Source organism: Telmatherina bonti (genome assembly GCF_933228915.1).
Source record: "Telmatherina bonti genome assembly, chromosome: 1".
Classification (NCBI taxonomy): Eukaryota; Metazoa; Chordata; class Actinopteri; order Atheriniformes; family Telmatherinidae; genus Telmatherina; species Telmatherina bonti.
In genome coordinates, this window is record NC_136619.1 from 26,006,147 (window position 1) to 26,022,572 (window position 16,426).

Here is a 16,426-nt window from a genome sequence, read left to right on the forward strand (position 1 = left end):
TGAAATTTTGTACTCTTATTAAATCTGTTCATTTGAATGATTTATTAACCTTGATTGCTGTCAAAGAGCTTTTTTTTGTTTTTTTCTCCCCACCTGTGCAGGATGTGGGTGCTGCAGCGGGCAGAGACGAGGAGCATACGGCCATGGACCTGGCAGCAGAGCAGCTGCGCTCATGGCCCAGCCTGAGCAAGGAGAAGCAGCTAGAGCTGGTGAAGAATGAGGAAAGCACTGTGTTCAGCCAGGCCATCCACTATGCAAGCCTCATGGTTTACCTGCTGGTTCCCTTGGACACCAGCAAGAACAAGCTGCTGCGCAACACACCTGTTGCTGACTGGGAAAGTGGCAGTAACAGCATTGTGACTAACAGGTGAGGAGCCAGACACAACAGTTTACTCAACATGCAGCATCTTTTAAACATCCTTACTTAACTCTTAGATAAAACTGGATTAAAACATATTTTGTTGCTTGTTCAGAATTTGTAAAGTAAAACACTCAGTTGTGTGTGTGCGTGTGTGTGTGTGTAGGAATCCTTGATGTAAGGTTTCATGATTTGGGAGTTTGTTCATCTCTCTTATGTGGGTGGATGTGGCACAACTCACGGTCTACATGATACCTTTCTTTTTAGCCAAAAGAGCTGCTGTATTTATTCTGTTTCAAGCCCACATCCATCCTGTGAGGTCACATGAGCACAGCACAAAGCAGTGTGCTTTATTTTATTCCACTAGAGCGTTTAAAACCCTGAAAGTGCCTTTCAAGGGTTTTACTATCTATGATTTTTGCTTGCTTTACAGCTCAAGTAGACGTACTTATACACAGAAAAACCAAGTTTATCTTCCTTAAATACATTAATCATATGATAAGAGGAATAATCAGAGGAATACGTAAATATTTCAAATTTTTCTGTGTAGTATTTGAGCTTCAGTAAACATTTTGATCAGAATTTAACAATGCGCTGCAAGAACACAATGTTACCGTCTGATTCTGTGTTTTGTTTCTTTTTCTAATGAGAAGACAAAAATGCCGCAGCCAAGAGTTTATATGGATCCCCCCCTTTTTCTTTTTGCCTCAGACTTGTTTGTTTCTCACAGAAAACATGTTGATTTAATCACTCTGTATTTGTCCACCCAAAGAGAAGAGCTAATTACTGTCTCATGCTCAACTCTCTCCTTAGATAATTGATTCTTGGCTATTGATCTACATATTATTAGCTTTGCTTATGCCAGGATGAAAATCAATCCCATTTTCACTGCCCTTTATCACAGCGCATTTCCAAATCCATTTCTGTCAACAAACAATTCCAGTCCTCCTGGACACTCAGGGTTGACCTTTCTCAATTTCCCTTCCTCACTTTTGCTCACAGCATTGCTGGCAGCGTGGCGGAGAGCTTTGATACGGAAAGTGGGTTTGATGAGTCAGAAAACAGCGATGTGGCCAACTCGGTGGTCAGGTTCGTTGCCCGCTTCATCGACAAGGTGTGCACAGAAAGCGGAGTAACCCAGGAACACATCAAGAGCCTGCACAGCATGATCCCAGGTACAGCGTTTACACTGTCGCACTGATTCCCTCCGCTTGGTTGTGTGTATTATTAGCTTTGGCCGGCATCCACCGAGGCCAATGGGCTCATTAACTCCTGACATGTCAAATGGCCCGAGAACATGCAAGCATGTGTGTGATTTTGTGTGTGTGTGTGTGTGTGTGTGTGTGTGTGTGTGTGTGTGTGTGTGTGTGTGTGTGTGTGTGATTGTGTGTGTGTGTGTGATTGTGTGTGTGTGTGTGTGTGTGTGTGTGTGTGTGTGCGTGTGTGTGTGTGTGCATATGTGGAAACTGACCCCAGCTTCTGATCCACAGGCATCGTAGCTATGCAGATGGAGGCTTTAGAGGCAGTTCACAGGGAGAGCAGGAGGTTACCTCCCATTCAGAAGGTGAGCATTTCTCTGTTCTAAGCGACGTAAACTTCTATATTTCTTCTGTTTTAATATAAAATCCTAACAAATTTCAATTGCACATTTATTCTATTTTGTAATCTTTTGAACTTTTACCTAAATGATTCTTAAATGCAAATATATTCAGTAGAGATATATTACCAGTCCAGCAGCCCACCTTTCCCCTTTGAGGAAGTTGGATCATTGACTTTAGTCAATGGCTTTGTGAAAAGAGACACAACAAATGCATGCCAGCAGAGACTTCCATGCATAATCAGATTTTTTTATAACCAGTGTGTAAATGGCTTCCTAAATAATGCTACCTATATGTTGATCTCTGTTTTTCTTGTCTCAGGAGAGGAAATAGAGACTCAGTTATTGCAAAATTATTTAGTTGTCAGTATACCCATCGCTTCAAACATTAAAGGCAAGTTAACAGGTAGGCTGCACGCCAGTCCTTAATAAATACAATACTACATTTTGGAGCTGCAGCTTATGTAAACATTTGTTGATCACTTTATTGCCCTTTATTTTTCCACCTGAAGGCACAGATCAGTCTGTTACATTAACGTGTGTAACTCATTTGGCGTTTGATATGCACTTGGCTGTCATGTGATATATCTAGCTAAACAGACTGTAGTGATGATTAATTACACTAATTTCAAAATTTCAGAGCAATTTCCTGTTTTTGATTTTGCATGGTTATTTGCATGATTACAGTGCTGTGGTTAAATTTTCTCCATGAGCTAACATGAAACGCAGATTACAAATCTTATTATACTGCAGCTAACAAGGGGTGGCGGTCGCTTGGACTGCGGACAGTTTTTGAGTCAGTGGTTTAAAGGCTGGTGTCACTGTTAATTTTTCGGTTACGCTCGTAAATGTAGCAGCACTTTAACTGGAATGGCAGATGTTTTGTATTGAGATTGTGTCGTTGTGTCATGATGTTGTCATGGTCAGGATGGCTGAGGACTGTTTTAATTGGGTTCATGTTTCACTGTGTGAAAGATTTCTATACGATATACAGATGCATCATTTTTATTTTTCATCATCACAGTAATGATGGATAGTACATTTATTAATTACTTATCCACAAACAAATAAAATTGGAATTACATGCTTTAATATTTAAAAAAGATACACACTTATATGAAATAATTTATGAAACTATTCTGCTATTTTAATGAAGGTTTTAATCTGTTGTGACTGCTATGCGAAGTCGTCATTCCACTTGTTGAATTTAGCATGCTTTATTGCTACCACACAGCGCTCCAGTGTCATCCAGTGTTTTTCCAGTTATTAGTTCACGTTAATATTTTACTGCTTGGTCTTTTGGACCGTTCTGTAGCGTATGTCTGCCATCCCTTAATAACTCACACAATTATATACACAGACACGCTTCATGCCAGCGTTGCTTTGGAAGCAACCTGAAAGCCACAATGAAAGGTCTGTCTGCTACGCACGTGTTGGTCAGACAAACTTCCATCCTGGACTCCTAACTGAGAGCTTCATGCCAAAACAGTTCTAAAGTCTGAACACTAGTAATAATGGCAGCAACAACACACTAAGCTCTAACAAGTAGCTGAGTTTGCAGTACTAATAAGATGCATAGGGACTCTTTTTCTGTTCATTCAGAGACAGATTCAGGAGGCTGTTATTATCGCCAAGCCAGACCTCCACTCCATCAGCTTGGCTTTGGACTTACTGGGAGATGCTTTAAATGGCTTTATGCCATCACTCATTCATATTTGTCACAGAACTGAATATTTGGAAGAACTGAATGTTTCTGTAGAAACTCTGGAGGCCAGAAGAAGATGGAGCGACGAGGGGTGCAAGCATATTCTTAGCTCAATTTCATATAGCAGAAAAATTGTTTCCATGATGTGACATGGATAATTATTAGCTTTATTAACAAATCACAGCTGTATAGCATTCAAGTTGGGTGCGTCTTGCTACATGTCAATTTTTCTTTGCGTCTGTACATATGGAAATGCAATGACCATTAACTTCTTGGAAAGTAGATTAAAAAGGAATTTATTACATCAGTGTGCTGCTGTTTTCTGATCCCGTCTTATATGTATATTTCACACACATGCACTTACTGGGTAGGTGTGTACAAACCTTTGACTAGGTACTGCCTTATATATGAAGAATATTTAAATGTGCACGTTTGCTTTTTTTTTTTTTAAACTAATAGTTTTTATTAAAAGAAAAAAAATGTAACTTAAAGCAAGAGGCTGCTAATTACACACAGTTCTCATTTTAAGATGAACAGTGTTAAATGATACGCTATGTGCAGTTTATTAGCTTAAAATTAAACTTATTATCATCGATAAAGGTCTGTGTAGAATCAGTTTAAGTTATTCTAAAAATTTCTTTTTTTTTTTTTTTTTTTTTTTTTTTTTAAAGCATCACGTCAGTGAGTGTCCAGATGTTGAAAACATAAAGTGCAAAGCAGTAATTACTCAGTTCACTGAACCAGACAAACAACCGTTTTGCTTTAAAAGCAGATTAAGTTTGCTACGAGGGTTGAAATGGAAAATTGTTCTCTGCGGTGAAGAGAAAATTGCTTGCTTTTGTTGGATATTCAGACTTTTAGATTTTAGATGCTGTGTGATGGCTAGTGTGTTTTTAAGGTTTGTGTTATTGGTGATGTGTATGTGTGTGAGGTTTTGGAATTTTCCAGCAAGGCCTCCTGGTGCTCTGATTTGACATTATGATGATAAATTCATTTCCTGGATTCAATTGTCTTGACGCAAATGTTTCTGCCGAGTCCCTTGCTTTGAGGGCCTGTTTGTCAGTGAGAAATGCAGGAATTTAAACTGGGACGTGCTGGTGGGCAGGTACACTTTATGTGTCTGGATTTGTGTATAATTTACTGTGATGCTTTTTCAGCCAAAGATTCTGCGTCCGGCGCTGCTTCCTGGAGAGGAGTTTGTGTCTGAGGGGCTACGGGTGCTGCTGGATCCTGACGGCAGGGAAGAAGCAACTGGGGGTCTCCTTGGGGGCCCTCATATCCTCCCAGCAGAGGGGGCCCTCTTTCTCACCACATACCGCGTCATCTTCAAAGGCATTCCCCACGATCCACTGGGTAGAGAAAACACCTGATCACCATGACAAGCGCTTTAAAGTCTAAGCAAAATGAAGACACTTTCATACCTCTTCAGTGTTACAACACTGCTTTTTTTTTTTTAAGTTACTTATAATAAATGCCAATTTTTCAATAAGTAATTTACAGACAGCTTATTTAAAGGACAGATTTGTTTTGGATAAATCAAATTTAAAACATCGGTTTCACCAGAAAATGTAATGAGGTGCAAATCTTTGTTCCTGTGTGTTTGCAGTTGGGGAGCAGGCAGTCATCAGAGCTTTCCCCATTTCAACGCTGACCAAAGAGAAGAAGATCAGCATCCAGAACCAGCTGCAGCAGAACATGCAGGAAGGTCTTCAGCTCCGCTCTGCATCATTTCAGGTAAACACACCCCTCAATAATGTTAACTAAGGATGAAGGTAAAAGCCTGAACAATGGGGGAGATGAGATTTTGCTGACATAAATTATAGCGAGGCTGGAATAGCAATCTATTGCTATATATACTGTATGTTTCAAATTCTGTTAATTGTATTACTATTTGATTTTGTTCAATGTACAATGTAAACAGTCCAGACCTACATACAAAAGTACAACAACACCTCAGAGTGTCGACCTTGCATCTTATTTTGGTGAAAACCCGTTTTGTATTGACATGCATTGATGTATATGAATGTTCTTCGTGTTGTTGCTGAAAAAGTCATAAAGGTTAATCAAAGCAAATATCTGCTCCTTGTTCTGTGCAGCCACCTGTGAAGTGTTGTTTCCACCCTGACTTCTTCATGTATTGTAAAACCCATACGTGGGCGCTCACACTGATCTTTCATTTGGATGAGGAAGCGGCAGTCGTTACCACACTGACATAAACGGAGGAATTTTACTGTTTTAATGTACCAAACGGATGTTACATGCATTTAAAGCTGATAACAGTATTTTAGTTTGATTCAACCCAGTCTGACAGTATGACATATGAGCTAAGGTTAATGAGTCTGACGGATGTCTCTTGCAGTTGATAAAAGTGGCTTTTGATGAGGAGGTTAGCTCAGAGATGGTGGAGATCTTCAGGAAGCACCTCCAGAGAATCCGCTACCCACAGTCCATCTTCAGCTCCTTTGCATTTGCTGCAGGCCAAAACGCACCACAGCTCATCCTTCCTAAGCAGAAGGAGAGAAACACTGGCTTCAGGTTCGTCATTTGATAAAATGGTCTCAGGACTAACATGTCGGTGTAAATCAATCATTTGTGTCTGAAATATTACTGTGAATAAATACGTTCCTCAGCTGCTCTGATGCTCAGCCCCCACTCATTAAATTACTTCTGCTCCCGTACACTTCTCAGAACACTGTCAAAAACTATTGTCAAAGGAGCAAAGAAGGCTGGAAAGATCACCATGGGCCGTGGTAGCCAAAGCACATTGAAAAAGAATGACAGAGGCAGCCGGATGACCTGGCATGAAGATGATGACATTTCAAGTGAGAGAAGTAACTCTTTTGCATGTGACGGTGTGGGTGTAGAGAGAAAAAGCAGGCTGGGGATAAGATTTCTAAGTGCAATTCTTTGTGTGTGTGTGTGTGTGTGTGTGTGTGTGTGTGTTTCAGTATCTGATGATGGCGAGCCACTTAGCAGCACTTTGCGAGCATCAGAAAAGTCCACCATGGAACAGCTGGTGGAGCAGTCCTGCTTCCGTGACTACCAACGTCTGGGCCTGGGCACCATCACTGCCAGCTCGTCTCGATCAAAGTCAGGCGAGCAGTTTAGGATCACAGCTGTAAACAGACTCTACTCCCTCTGTCGCAGGTAACCAGCTTTTATTGGACACCTGCTCCCACTTATGTAACTTGATTTGCAGCACTGAGGCTTTATTTCACCCATGAATCAGGCCAGAAACCTCCTGATCTGCGCTCGCGTCACTAATCACGTTGCAGCTGTGCTAAATATAAAGGTCTGCAGGGTTTGTCAAGCTGGTATAAGTTTGTTATACAAAAAAATCTGTTTATCATCCCCGTATCTCTTTGTTCAGTGGTAGAAATTCTCTTCTATATTTGTGAGATTTCTATTGTTTCTTTTTCTTTATTTCATCAGCTACCCAGGACTGCTAGTTGTTCCCCAGGCTGTCCAGGACAGCAGTTTGCAAAAAGTTGCCCGCTGCCACAGACACAACCGTCTGCCTGTTGTGTGCTGGAAACATCCCCGAACCAAAGCCGTGCTGCTGCGCTCTGGAGGCTTCCACGGCAAGAGTGTGGTTGGACTGTTCAAGTCCCAGAACCCGTCCTCAACAAGTACGCTTATTTTCTGAAAGACGCAGAGGTTGTGCCTTTCAGGGACTTTTAATGTAATGCTTTATGTAACTCGTTAGAATGAATTGTGGTCAAAACATTTCTTAGAAAAATGATGCTGCCAGGATTTCTTGGATGTGCCTAGGAACAAAAAAAAGCTTTTGATCTTTTCCTTTGAAAGTATTTATTCAAAAGAAAATAAAGGTTATCTTCTCGCTTTGTTTTGCCTCTAGCTCCCGTATCGTCGTCAGATTCTTCCAGTAGTCTTGAACAAGAGAAGTACCTGCAGGCCATCCTTGACTCTATCCCTATTTACTTCAAAATGAACGGGAACAGCACCCTGTCCAACCGCTCCCTCATTGGCCTTTCACCAGGTAGGAAATAAAAATATTAGCATGAATATTATGGTTCTTTAAGAAGTACAACTTTTTTTCTCAAAAGGATCCCCATGAACTGATGACTGAGACGTTGCACAGAATGATTTAATGTCCTGTCATTATAGTGCACATTGACACATGCATTGGCTTGAAACTCACATTATTGGTAATAATAATAATTAAATCATTCATTCATTGATTCATTTTCTGAACCGCTTAATCCAATTCAGGGTCGCGGGGAAGCTGGAGCCTATCCCAGCTGGCTTTGGGCGACAGGCAGGGTACACCCTGGACAGCTCGCCAGTCCATCGCAGAATAGTAATAATAATAATAATAATGAAAATAATAATAATGATAATGTCAATTTTATTTATATTGCACATATATAAAGCTAAAGCCTTCAAAGTGCTTTACACAATCCAGTAAAGTTTAAAAAAACACACAGACAGACACACACATATATACAACATATAGATGTCTCTTGTTTATATATAACATATAGCATAAAACTCCAGTATGGTACCTGTACTGGCCAAGGCGAACAAGTTAAGCATGGATTCAAAAGCCAAACAAAAAAAAAAGTGAATTCAATACATATTGTGTTTTTAAGGCAGCCAAAGGGCTTTACAGTGAGTCCATTATTCATACACTCCACATTTGTACTTAGAGCTGGTAAGCTAGATGTGTAACCACTGTAACCCTGGGGCAGATGGATGAAAATGTGGTAACCAATCCGCTCCAACGGTCTCTCTGACCACTACAAATATTCATCCAGGTTCATAGACCAGAGATGCCCAAACTGGACAGACAAAACATTAAGACGACTAAAGAACAGATAATGAAAACTTAAAACTACCCTTGAGTAACTTACAGAGTAGATGGCCTGATTTAATTTCTGTTATCTTTGCTTTTATTGTTTTAATATTCAGTAAATGTTATAATGTCATACAATTTGTAATGAAAAAACAGCTAATGATCTGCGCTATTAAACAGAATTAATCTGATTTACTACAAGTTTTTATCTTTGTAGGACTCATATTGAAGTTGATCGGCTGATTGACCAGCCACACTGGTCAGCCTGCCTCTACAGAAGCTAAAATCGGAACATGGAAATGGAGTATGGCCAATAATGTTATCTATCAACACTGATGGCTTTTAGTCAGAGTGAGGGCCATGAGAAAGGGCCGCTTAAACCAAACAAGACAAAAGTCTTTGTTGCCTCGATGTGAGCTCACACACCATGCCGTAGTTACCAGAACTGCATGAGCCAAACCATGACCTAAAGCGGTTTCCACCTGACATGGAAGTTGCCTGTATTTCCTTTTTATTTTTGTTAGCTTCAGCTTCATTTTGGATAGTGAGGAAGTAAATACTGGCAGACCTTACACCAGTAAAACTCTGATAACTAAACTGATTACCACACTCAGCATTATGTCTGCTTTTATTTATGTATTTATAATTCGACTGTATCTTTAATAGTGTCATTGAGGTAACTTTTGTTTTGAATTGGTTTAAAATAAATAAACTACATGGTTATTTTGACGTAGAACTGATTGCCTGAGAAAAGCTGGGCATTGCATCTGTTATGTAAAAACTACCCAGCCAGCCTCCGGAGGCCTTACCTGACCTAAATTTACTTCAGGGTGACCTTGGCTTTGTCGTGGGAAAAAAACTGAGCTTTGTTTACGAAAGGACAAGAGGCCATAAAGAGTTCATTTCTTCTGATAAAGAAAAAAAAAAAGCACACTTGCACTTTTTGTTCACTTCAGCTGTGTTTTTTCTGTCATGAGGTAATGATTTGCTTCCTTTTTTTGTTTGTACTGGTCAGCGATTATTTATCACCTATTTATCTTTATCTGTGTATGTGTGTGTGTGTTGTGTGTGTTATGGGGTGGCATTGTATCGGATATAAAATTTAAAACAAAAATTGTCAAGTAAAAGTTGTGCAAAAATCCCAGGGCCCATCCATCTCCTCTGACTTTACGTGCCTCTATGTGCTCCCAAATACATAATACATGTAAGCACACACACAAAACATAAATTTGCAGAGTGCACTTGCACTGCCTCTAGCACTGCACATCCAGTTGGACTCGCAGAAGTCTGACTACCACTTGACGATGATGTCTTGTGCTGTTTAAGTTCTTGCTTGTGGTGTTCTCCCTGTTAGACGTAAGTCGCTTTGGAGAAAAGCGTCTGCTAAACGACTGTAGAATAGAACAGAAAAATTAACTTTTTCTATCTGCACTTATGGTTGATTTAAAATACTCAGATGATCGAAGCTTCTTTAAAAGAAATGTTGAATTTAGCTCCATTTTTAACTGATCTGATGTTTGCTTTTCTTATCACAAAATGAAATTACATTACAGAAAGGAAGACATAAACAAAGCCTGTACATTCTCCTCATGTTGTCAGCCTTATTTATTTCCACTCTACTGTTGATGTGAATATCTAGGTGTCTGTGGTCCTTCGTGCAACTCACTGGCTATGAGAGGAGACCAAAATGTTCTGGAGGTCTGAGATGTACGAAGTGAAAAGAATCGGATAACGTACACCTCCCTGCAGTGCTCTCTGCTGCTCATCATCTTCTCACATACACTGTAGTCTGTGTTTTATGTAGTAAATAATACAGTACATGTGGCAAGTTCCACAGTTATAGCTTGCTGTGTGTAAGTACACACTGAGGCAGGTCCAGTTTGTCTCTGTTCCTACCCCACTTTCCAGCTCAGTCACACATCAGTTCAGTGGGGCATTAGGTCTGACCTCCCCTGTGCAGCTGCTGGACTTTCGCACATGACACCAGTCCATCAGCTCAGTCCATGATTGAGGCGCAGACAGTAGGTGTGTGACATAAAGGCTTTGTCCAAGTTAGGTAAGACATCTGAGTTTCTGGGTTCAAAGAAGGAGAATGGTGGCCATCGTCCTGAGCTGAATTTACTGAAAAACATATTCAGCTCATCATCTCTGAACTTAATACCATCAGCCTGATCCCCCTTCTCCTTGAAGTCAGTGGTCTTTTTGATCCCTGGCCACACGTCCCACATGTTGTTCTGCTGTAGCTTGATGATAATGAGCTGAGATAAACATCTGATCGCTGCAGTCTGTTTGTGACATCTCTGCTCGCTCATGATTTGATACTAACACTATAAATGAAATGTGACATTTGTTTAAATGTCCTGCATACTCTGTCAATATTTTGCCTTCAGGCAGTGAAAGGAGGACGTCCAGGATGTCAAAGATTACTCCTGTCCATTTAGACATGCCGTTCTCAAACAGTTTTACCAGAGGAGGTGAGTGTTTTCTGCTTTTTCATACGTTACGCAACATGCCATGTAAACTGCAGTGTGTGTTTAAAAACTAAAACACCGTCATCTTAAGGCTGCAGCTATAAGTGTTGTAGCATCATCTCATTCCTTAAGGTAAATGTTGCAAGAACCACCCATGCAGATTTGGATGTTTGTGTCTTTTTAGAAAACTTTACAAAAGCATTGCCAGAGTTTCTCAGTTAAATGAAAATGTCATAATCCTCAACATTTAGCACAAGAATTGTAAAAGCTCTGGAGCTGACACAAGGAAAAGACAAAGAAAGCCACAGTTTAAAATACAAAATTATATTTGAATCCATATAACTTATTGGCCTTTATGCTGTTTCTGTTTGATTGTTTATTCCTAAAAGAATTTCTAGATTATTTTTTACAACATACAGCAATTAGCTGGAACTGAGAGATTTATGTGTCACGGCTACTTGTGACCCGTAGCTTTTTCTGGCACATTGAAAATTGCTACAAGGTTGTGTTTAATATGAAAACTCAATGTACTGTTAAGCTGACACATGATTGTGACTGTTTTTGGAATGTGAGCTCTTGAGAAGAAACCTCAGTACTTGGTGTTTTGTCTCGACGTGCGTGTCCAAGCTGTTAGTCACCATTCCAAATGAAGGTCAAAGGCAAAAGAGTTGTTCAGACTGACTCAGCACGTTTTCAGCGGACTGAAAAGCATGAGACATCATCATCGCAGGTTTTTTTGGGGGGGGGGTTTCAGATAGATACTTTTGAATGATGAGTACTGATGAATACTTTTCGAAATGATTGTCTGTACTCTAGAGTTGTGCTCATGTGTCACAGTTTCCTTTAGCTGAGATTTCTAATATAAAGTTAAAGTTCTTAATGACTGAGCCCTGGATCCAGACTATTATAAGCAAACTGCTGTTCCTGAGTTACATAAACCTCCCACAATCAGGAATACATGCCAGACCTCTGTTAATCGCAAGGAGAATACATGATGTGCCAGCTGCAAGTCTGTCTAGGTGCATCTTCTGCTGGAATAAACCATCTTCCTCTAAAGCAATGGATAATCATATATATGCATCCTGACATGACAGTCATTGGCCTCATCATTGAAACTACAGTGAAGTCTCATCGTGTTTGAACCTGGGCCAGTCCAAACCTTGGCCATAATGTCATTTGCATGACTGTAATATGGAGGGTTGTGATGGTGTTTTGATATGATGTTGACATTATTTTTACCCCGATCCTCTCTCTTGTACCAAACAACCAGTGCTAGAGTACAAAGACAAGCTATTCACTCACTCACACCAAAAACTTGCCAGTAAGGAGAAAATCCACAATCAAGGTAGAGTGAACTGTTGCTTTCCCCCCGCCAGACTTCTTACAGTGCTTCTACCCTTTCAAACACATCTGTGGAGTCTCAGCTTTTCTGCTTCTTCTAACCCACACTAATGCTTCCTAACCAGGTCAGCGCTGTAGTGCATCATGCTATAAACCCCTTACAGTCTTGTGGAGTGTAAAACTAATCATTGCTGACTTCGTGGGTACTCCTCTGGGAGCTGTGGTTTTTCACAAACCAGAGGCTGCTCTAATGTGGTCTTTTCCATTGTTGATGCGTTGGCTAAGTAGGGATAACTTTGGTCAGTTAAGATCTGGGTCCGGTATTATGTCACCGTAAATTTAATTTACACAAAATAAGGCTGGCAACAAACCTGCAGTGTTGTGTATGTGACTTCAGGGGAAAAGAATTCAGTAAATATTCAGTAAACATAGTTTTGTTTTTTGTTTTTTTTTTCCCCATGTCCTCATTCGTGTTTTTATCTCTGAATCATATCTCATGCTGTTATAATTTCACTCTCTGGTGAAGCTTCAGGTGTAAATAATGACGCAGCTGATCATATCTGTGAAAAGTTGTACAGACAGCCTCTGGAACTGGTTCGGTCTTTGTTTAAATTCAGGTCAAGAAATTCATATCAGATAAACTGAAACCAATTTCAGCCTAATTGGTCGAAGTCTCTCGGTGAGCTTTCCTGGCCTACAGAGCACGGCACTTGATGTATTTTGATAGCCGTGCAATACAAATGAAACAAAAAAGGCCTGAGAGTGATTACTGTGAAAAATCACATCCTTCCGGATGGTGATTCACACTGGAAGTCGTTGCATGCTGGTTTCACAGAAATAGCTTCTAGACTTGTTGACTTGCTAAAAAATTCCAACCACTTCTGCTTCTAATATTGCAACGCACCAGATCCTTAGAGGCAACTGCTTTGTTGGTGGACCAGAGGAATGAAGGTGTTTGCATAATGCATGTGAAGTTCATCTGCATGTCATGTGTTGTTCATCATTTTGTTTATTTCACAGCCTGTGTACATGAGTGGCATTCAAACAGACAAGCGTCTGCATACGTGTGTAACGTTTGTTTGCAAATGTGTCTTTGCAGGTATGTGGGCCAGCCTGCGATCAAGCAGCCGACCCAATCTGCACCAATCAGCAGATAATGTAGGTGCCAGACTAGCAGGGAAGGATCTGGCGCCCCCTGCAGGGAGCAACAGCCTGCAGGCTAAACTCCTCAAACATCAGGCGGCCTTCTACGTCTTCGGGGAAAAGTCGCATCTAAGGGTGAGAACAAGAGAAAAGCTGCTTACTGAATGATGAAGATTATATTTTACTACAAATTTCTGAATTATATTTTTATTATTGTGATGCCCATTCAAAAACTGTTGCAGTTCAGTCCAACATTTCTTTTAATTCTCCCAAATTCAGCTTTGTTGATCCTATATTTTTGTTTAATGTTGGTATAGGCTTTAATTATTTAGATGTTAGACTTATATTTCTGACAATATCAGTTAAAACTAATCATAATAAATCTCATAGAGTTTATGGCAGACTTGCTGAATAAAAGTAATAGTTTTATTGGTTTTCTCAATGAACACTGGAAAACATTTAAGCATCTATGCTAGTAGCAGTAAGAGCTTTATATTTCAAAAAGTTTTTTATTCAATAAGACTTGTAAAGAAGTAATTTAATATCAGTCAGTAATTTAGAAGTAATTTAATAAAGTTAGATCTCATTCATACATAAAAATGCATGTTGAGCCATGTTGTGAAAGTAGGGGAAAAAATGAAGTCCAGATGATATGTGAACGAAGTTTTACATCTGATATTAAACAAAACTCTCAACAGTCACAATGATTTATACATTCATTTTTCTTCCACAGTAAGTCTTGAAGCTGTTCTTTCACCCACAGCGAGCCAATACTTGAGTAAAAAGCATAATCTGCATTAAAATGTTAAATGTGGCAATAATTCTTAGAAGTTATAGATGACCTGACTTGGCCGGTCAACAAGCAAGAAAAAAGTCACATATTAACAACCCCAGACAAAAAAGTTAACAAGTGCAGCAGAAAGTGTGTTTGACTTTGTGTTGCTGTACTGCTTACCTCGTTATGTGTTGAAGTAAGTTGGACATATTATTCTTCCAACTGTATGAAGAAAGAAGCACTTGATCACTTGGTCTAGAGATGATCTAGATTTTGCAGGTTTATTGTACTTTTCTGTTTCTTGCAATGTGATATAAAATCCTCCAGGGCCTCAGATTGGACTCCTCTCTGAACTGTGAACTGGTGCCAGTGGACTTTGCAGACACACGGCAGGTGAAGGCTGCATTTAAAAAACTGCTGAGGGCCTGTGCTCCCAGCGCCACACCGTCTGACTCGGAGGACTCCTTCCTCAAAGCCTTGGAGGACTCTGAATGGATGCTGCAGGTGACAAATTACACAAACAGCACCTTTTTTTTTCCTTTTCTTTTCATATACAGTGTAAGGCAGTACTCACTGAGAGCCTAAGTAAAGTTTGTATGAGAATGACCCAGCAGTCCACTCTTCTTCCTCATCCTGTGTATCAGACTCGCATCATGGATAAATTATGTGAATAAATCCACTCTGAACCCAATTTCCCAGGGGAAGCATATTCTCAGCGATGGGGTAGCAGCATGCTGGTTATCTGATTGACCCCCTGCAGGCTTACACTGGGCATTCACTGTGTTTAAAAAAAAAAAAACTGTTTGCGGGAAATGAGTGGTGCTCAACTAGTTGTTTACCAGTTGACCAAATATGGTAATATAATCAGTGTGGATTAATCGTGTCTTTTAGTTTCTGTTTGTACATATTTTTCTCACACATGTTGACCTCCCACAGCTTCACAAGATCCTGCAGCTGGCATTGTTTCTGGCGGAGCTTCTGGACAGCGGCTCATCTGTTCTGCTCAGCCTCGAGGACGGCTGGGACATTACCACGCAAGTGAGAAAAATGAATAAATACCGTCATGAAAAACACACCAGTTAGACAGACAGATGTGAGGGATATTTTTGGGCACAGTGCTAACACCGTGAAGGTTTTGTCTTTCAATTAATACTTTTTTTTTTTTAGTGTTTCCATTCATTTATTTTTCAACAATTATTTATTTTGTATTAAAAGTTAAGAGAATAGAAGCTGGTCTGGTTAAAATAACTAAAATAAAATATACCATAACCCCTCTCAGCCCCATAAATTAGGATTCTCACCTCTGTGGAGTTTTCAGGACAAAGTCCTGGACTATTTCTGACATGTCTGCCCTCCACAGGAATTCAGATTTCAGCTTATAGGTCTGAAGTTTGTGCCCACTGTTTTGCTTTTCTTCAAGTTTCTTAAAGTGTTTCTTTAAGAAATTTAGCGTCTGCTAAATTACTATAGAATAGAATAGAATAGAAATGGATTCAACCACCTCAGATTAAACAGTTCTTTTATCATCAGACGGCTCTGACAGTAATTAGTTTTACACTGATGAATCTTGTTGTGTCCCACTTCGTTGTTCCAGTGCAGTTTATTAAAATTGAAAGCAGAAACTAATATCTTCATGCTGCACATCTGAGTGGCCATGTGTGACTCATAAATCTGCCGCCCTTTTATGCTTTTCCTGCTCATCGTATAGTCATTTCTGTTACTGCTGATCTGATGTAGAAAGGATAACATGTCTTAAGCCTTTGACTCGAGAAGTAAGAACTTTTTTTCCTTGTTCTTGAGGCTACAACAATAAAATGACATCATTTTGTTCTTGTGGACGTGGTTGGGGACACATCAGCTGAGCAGAACCGGGGCTCCAAGAAGTGTTGTTTGATTGGCTAGTTGTTTGAGGTGGCTGTGCTTAACATGGAAAAACATGAAGCAGAAAGTTGTCATTTCAGCATTAATGCTGATGCAAGGTTGAACAGATAGCTTTTATTAGCAGCTTATTGAGGTGGTGAGAAAGTGCAAAACGGTATACACCACATGTGGCATTCAAAGACACGAACACCACTGTGTGCACAACCCGCCCTGTCATAGACAAAGTTTCTTGTAAAATATTAAATAACCAGGTCCCAACCCCTTCATAGTAATCCCCTCCTCATCATGGACAAAGCGTCTGGTGGAATATTAAGCCTTGACCAGACCAAAACTAACTTT

The 16,426-nt window shown here is 40.0% G+C and overlaps 1 protein-coding gene across 1 annotated transcript in view; it reads left to right on the forward strand.

The window, feature by feature from the left end:
• Nucleotides 1–16,426, forward strand: part of sbf2 (SET binding factor 2) — a 102,347-nt gene that overhangs the window by 74,440 nt on the left and 11,481 nt on the right. Inside the window, exons 19-33 of the mRNA XM_079243443.1 lie at nucleotides 102–367; nucleotides 1,361–1,533; nucleotides 1,849–1,922; nucleotides 4,818–5,013; nucleotides 5,267–5,394; nucleotides 6,020–6,195; nucleotides 6,349–6,482; nucleotides 6,609–6,807; nucleotides 7,093–7,289; nucleotides 7,520–7,660; nucleotides 10,867–10,950; nucleotides 12,218–12,292; nucleotides 13,388–13,566; nucleotides 14,534–14,710; nucleotides 15,143–15,244. Coding sequence (XP_079099569.1) covers nucleotides 102–367; nucleotides 1,361–1,533; nucleotides 1,849–1,922; nucleotides 4,818–5,013; nucleotides 5,267–5,394; nucleotides 6,020–6,195; nucleotides 6,349–6,482; nucleotides 6,609–6,807; nucleotides 7,093–7,289; nucleotides 7,520–7,660; nucleotides 10,867–10,950; nucleotides 12,218–12,292; nucleotides 13,388–13,566; nucleotides 14,534–14,710; nucleotides 15,143–15,244 — 2,301 coding nt within the window. The remainder of the gene's footprint in view (nucleotides 1–101; nucleotides 368–1,360; nucleotides 1,534–1,848; nucleotides 1,923–4,817; nucleotides 5,014–5,266; nucleotides 5,395–6,019; nucleotides 6,196–6,348; nucleotides 6,483–6,608; nucleotides 6,808–7,092; nucleotides 7,290–7,519; nucleotides 7,661–10,866; nucleotides 10,951–12,217; nucleotides 12,293–13,387; nucleotides 13,567–14,533; nucleotides 14,711–15,142; nucleotides 15,245–16,426) is intronic.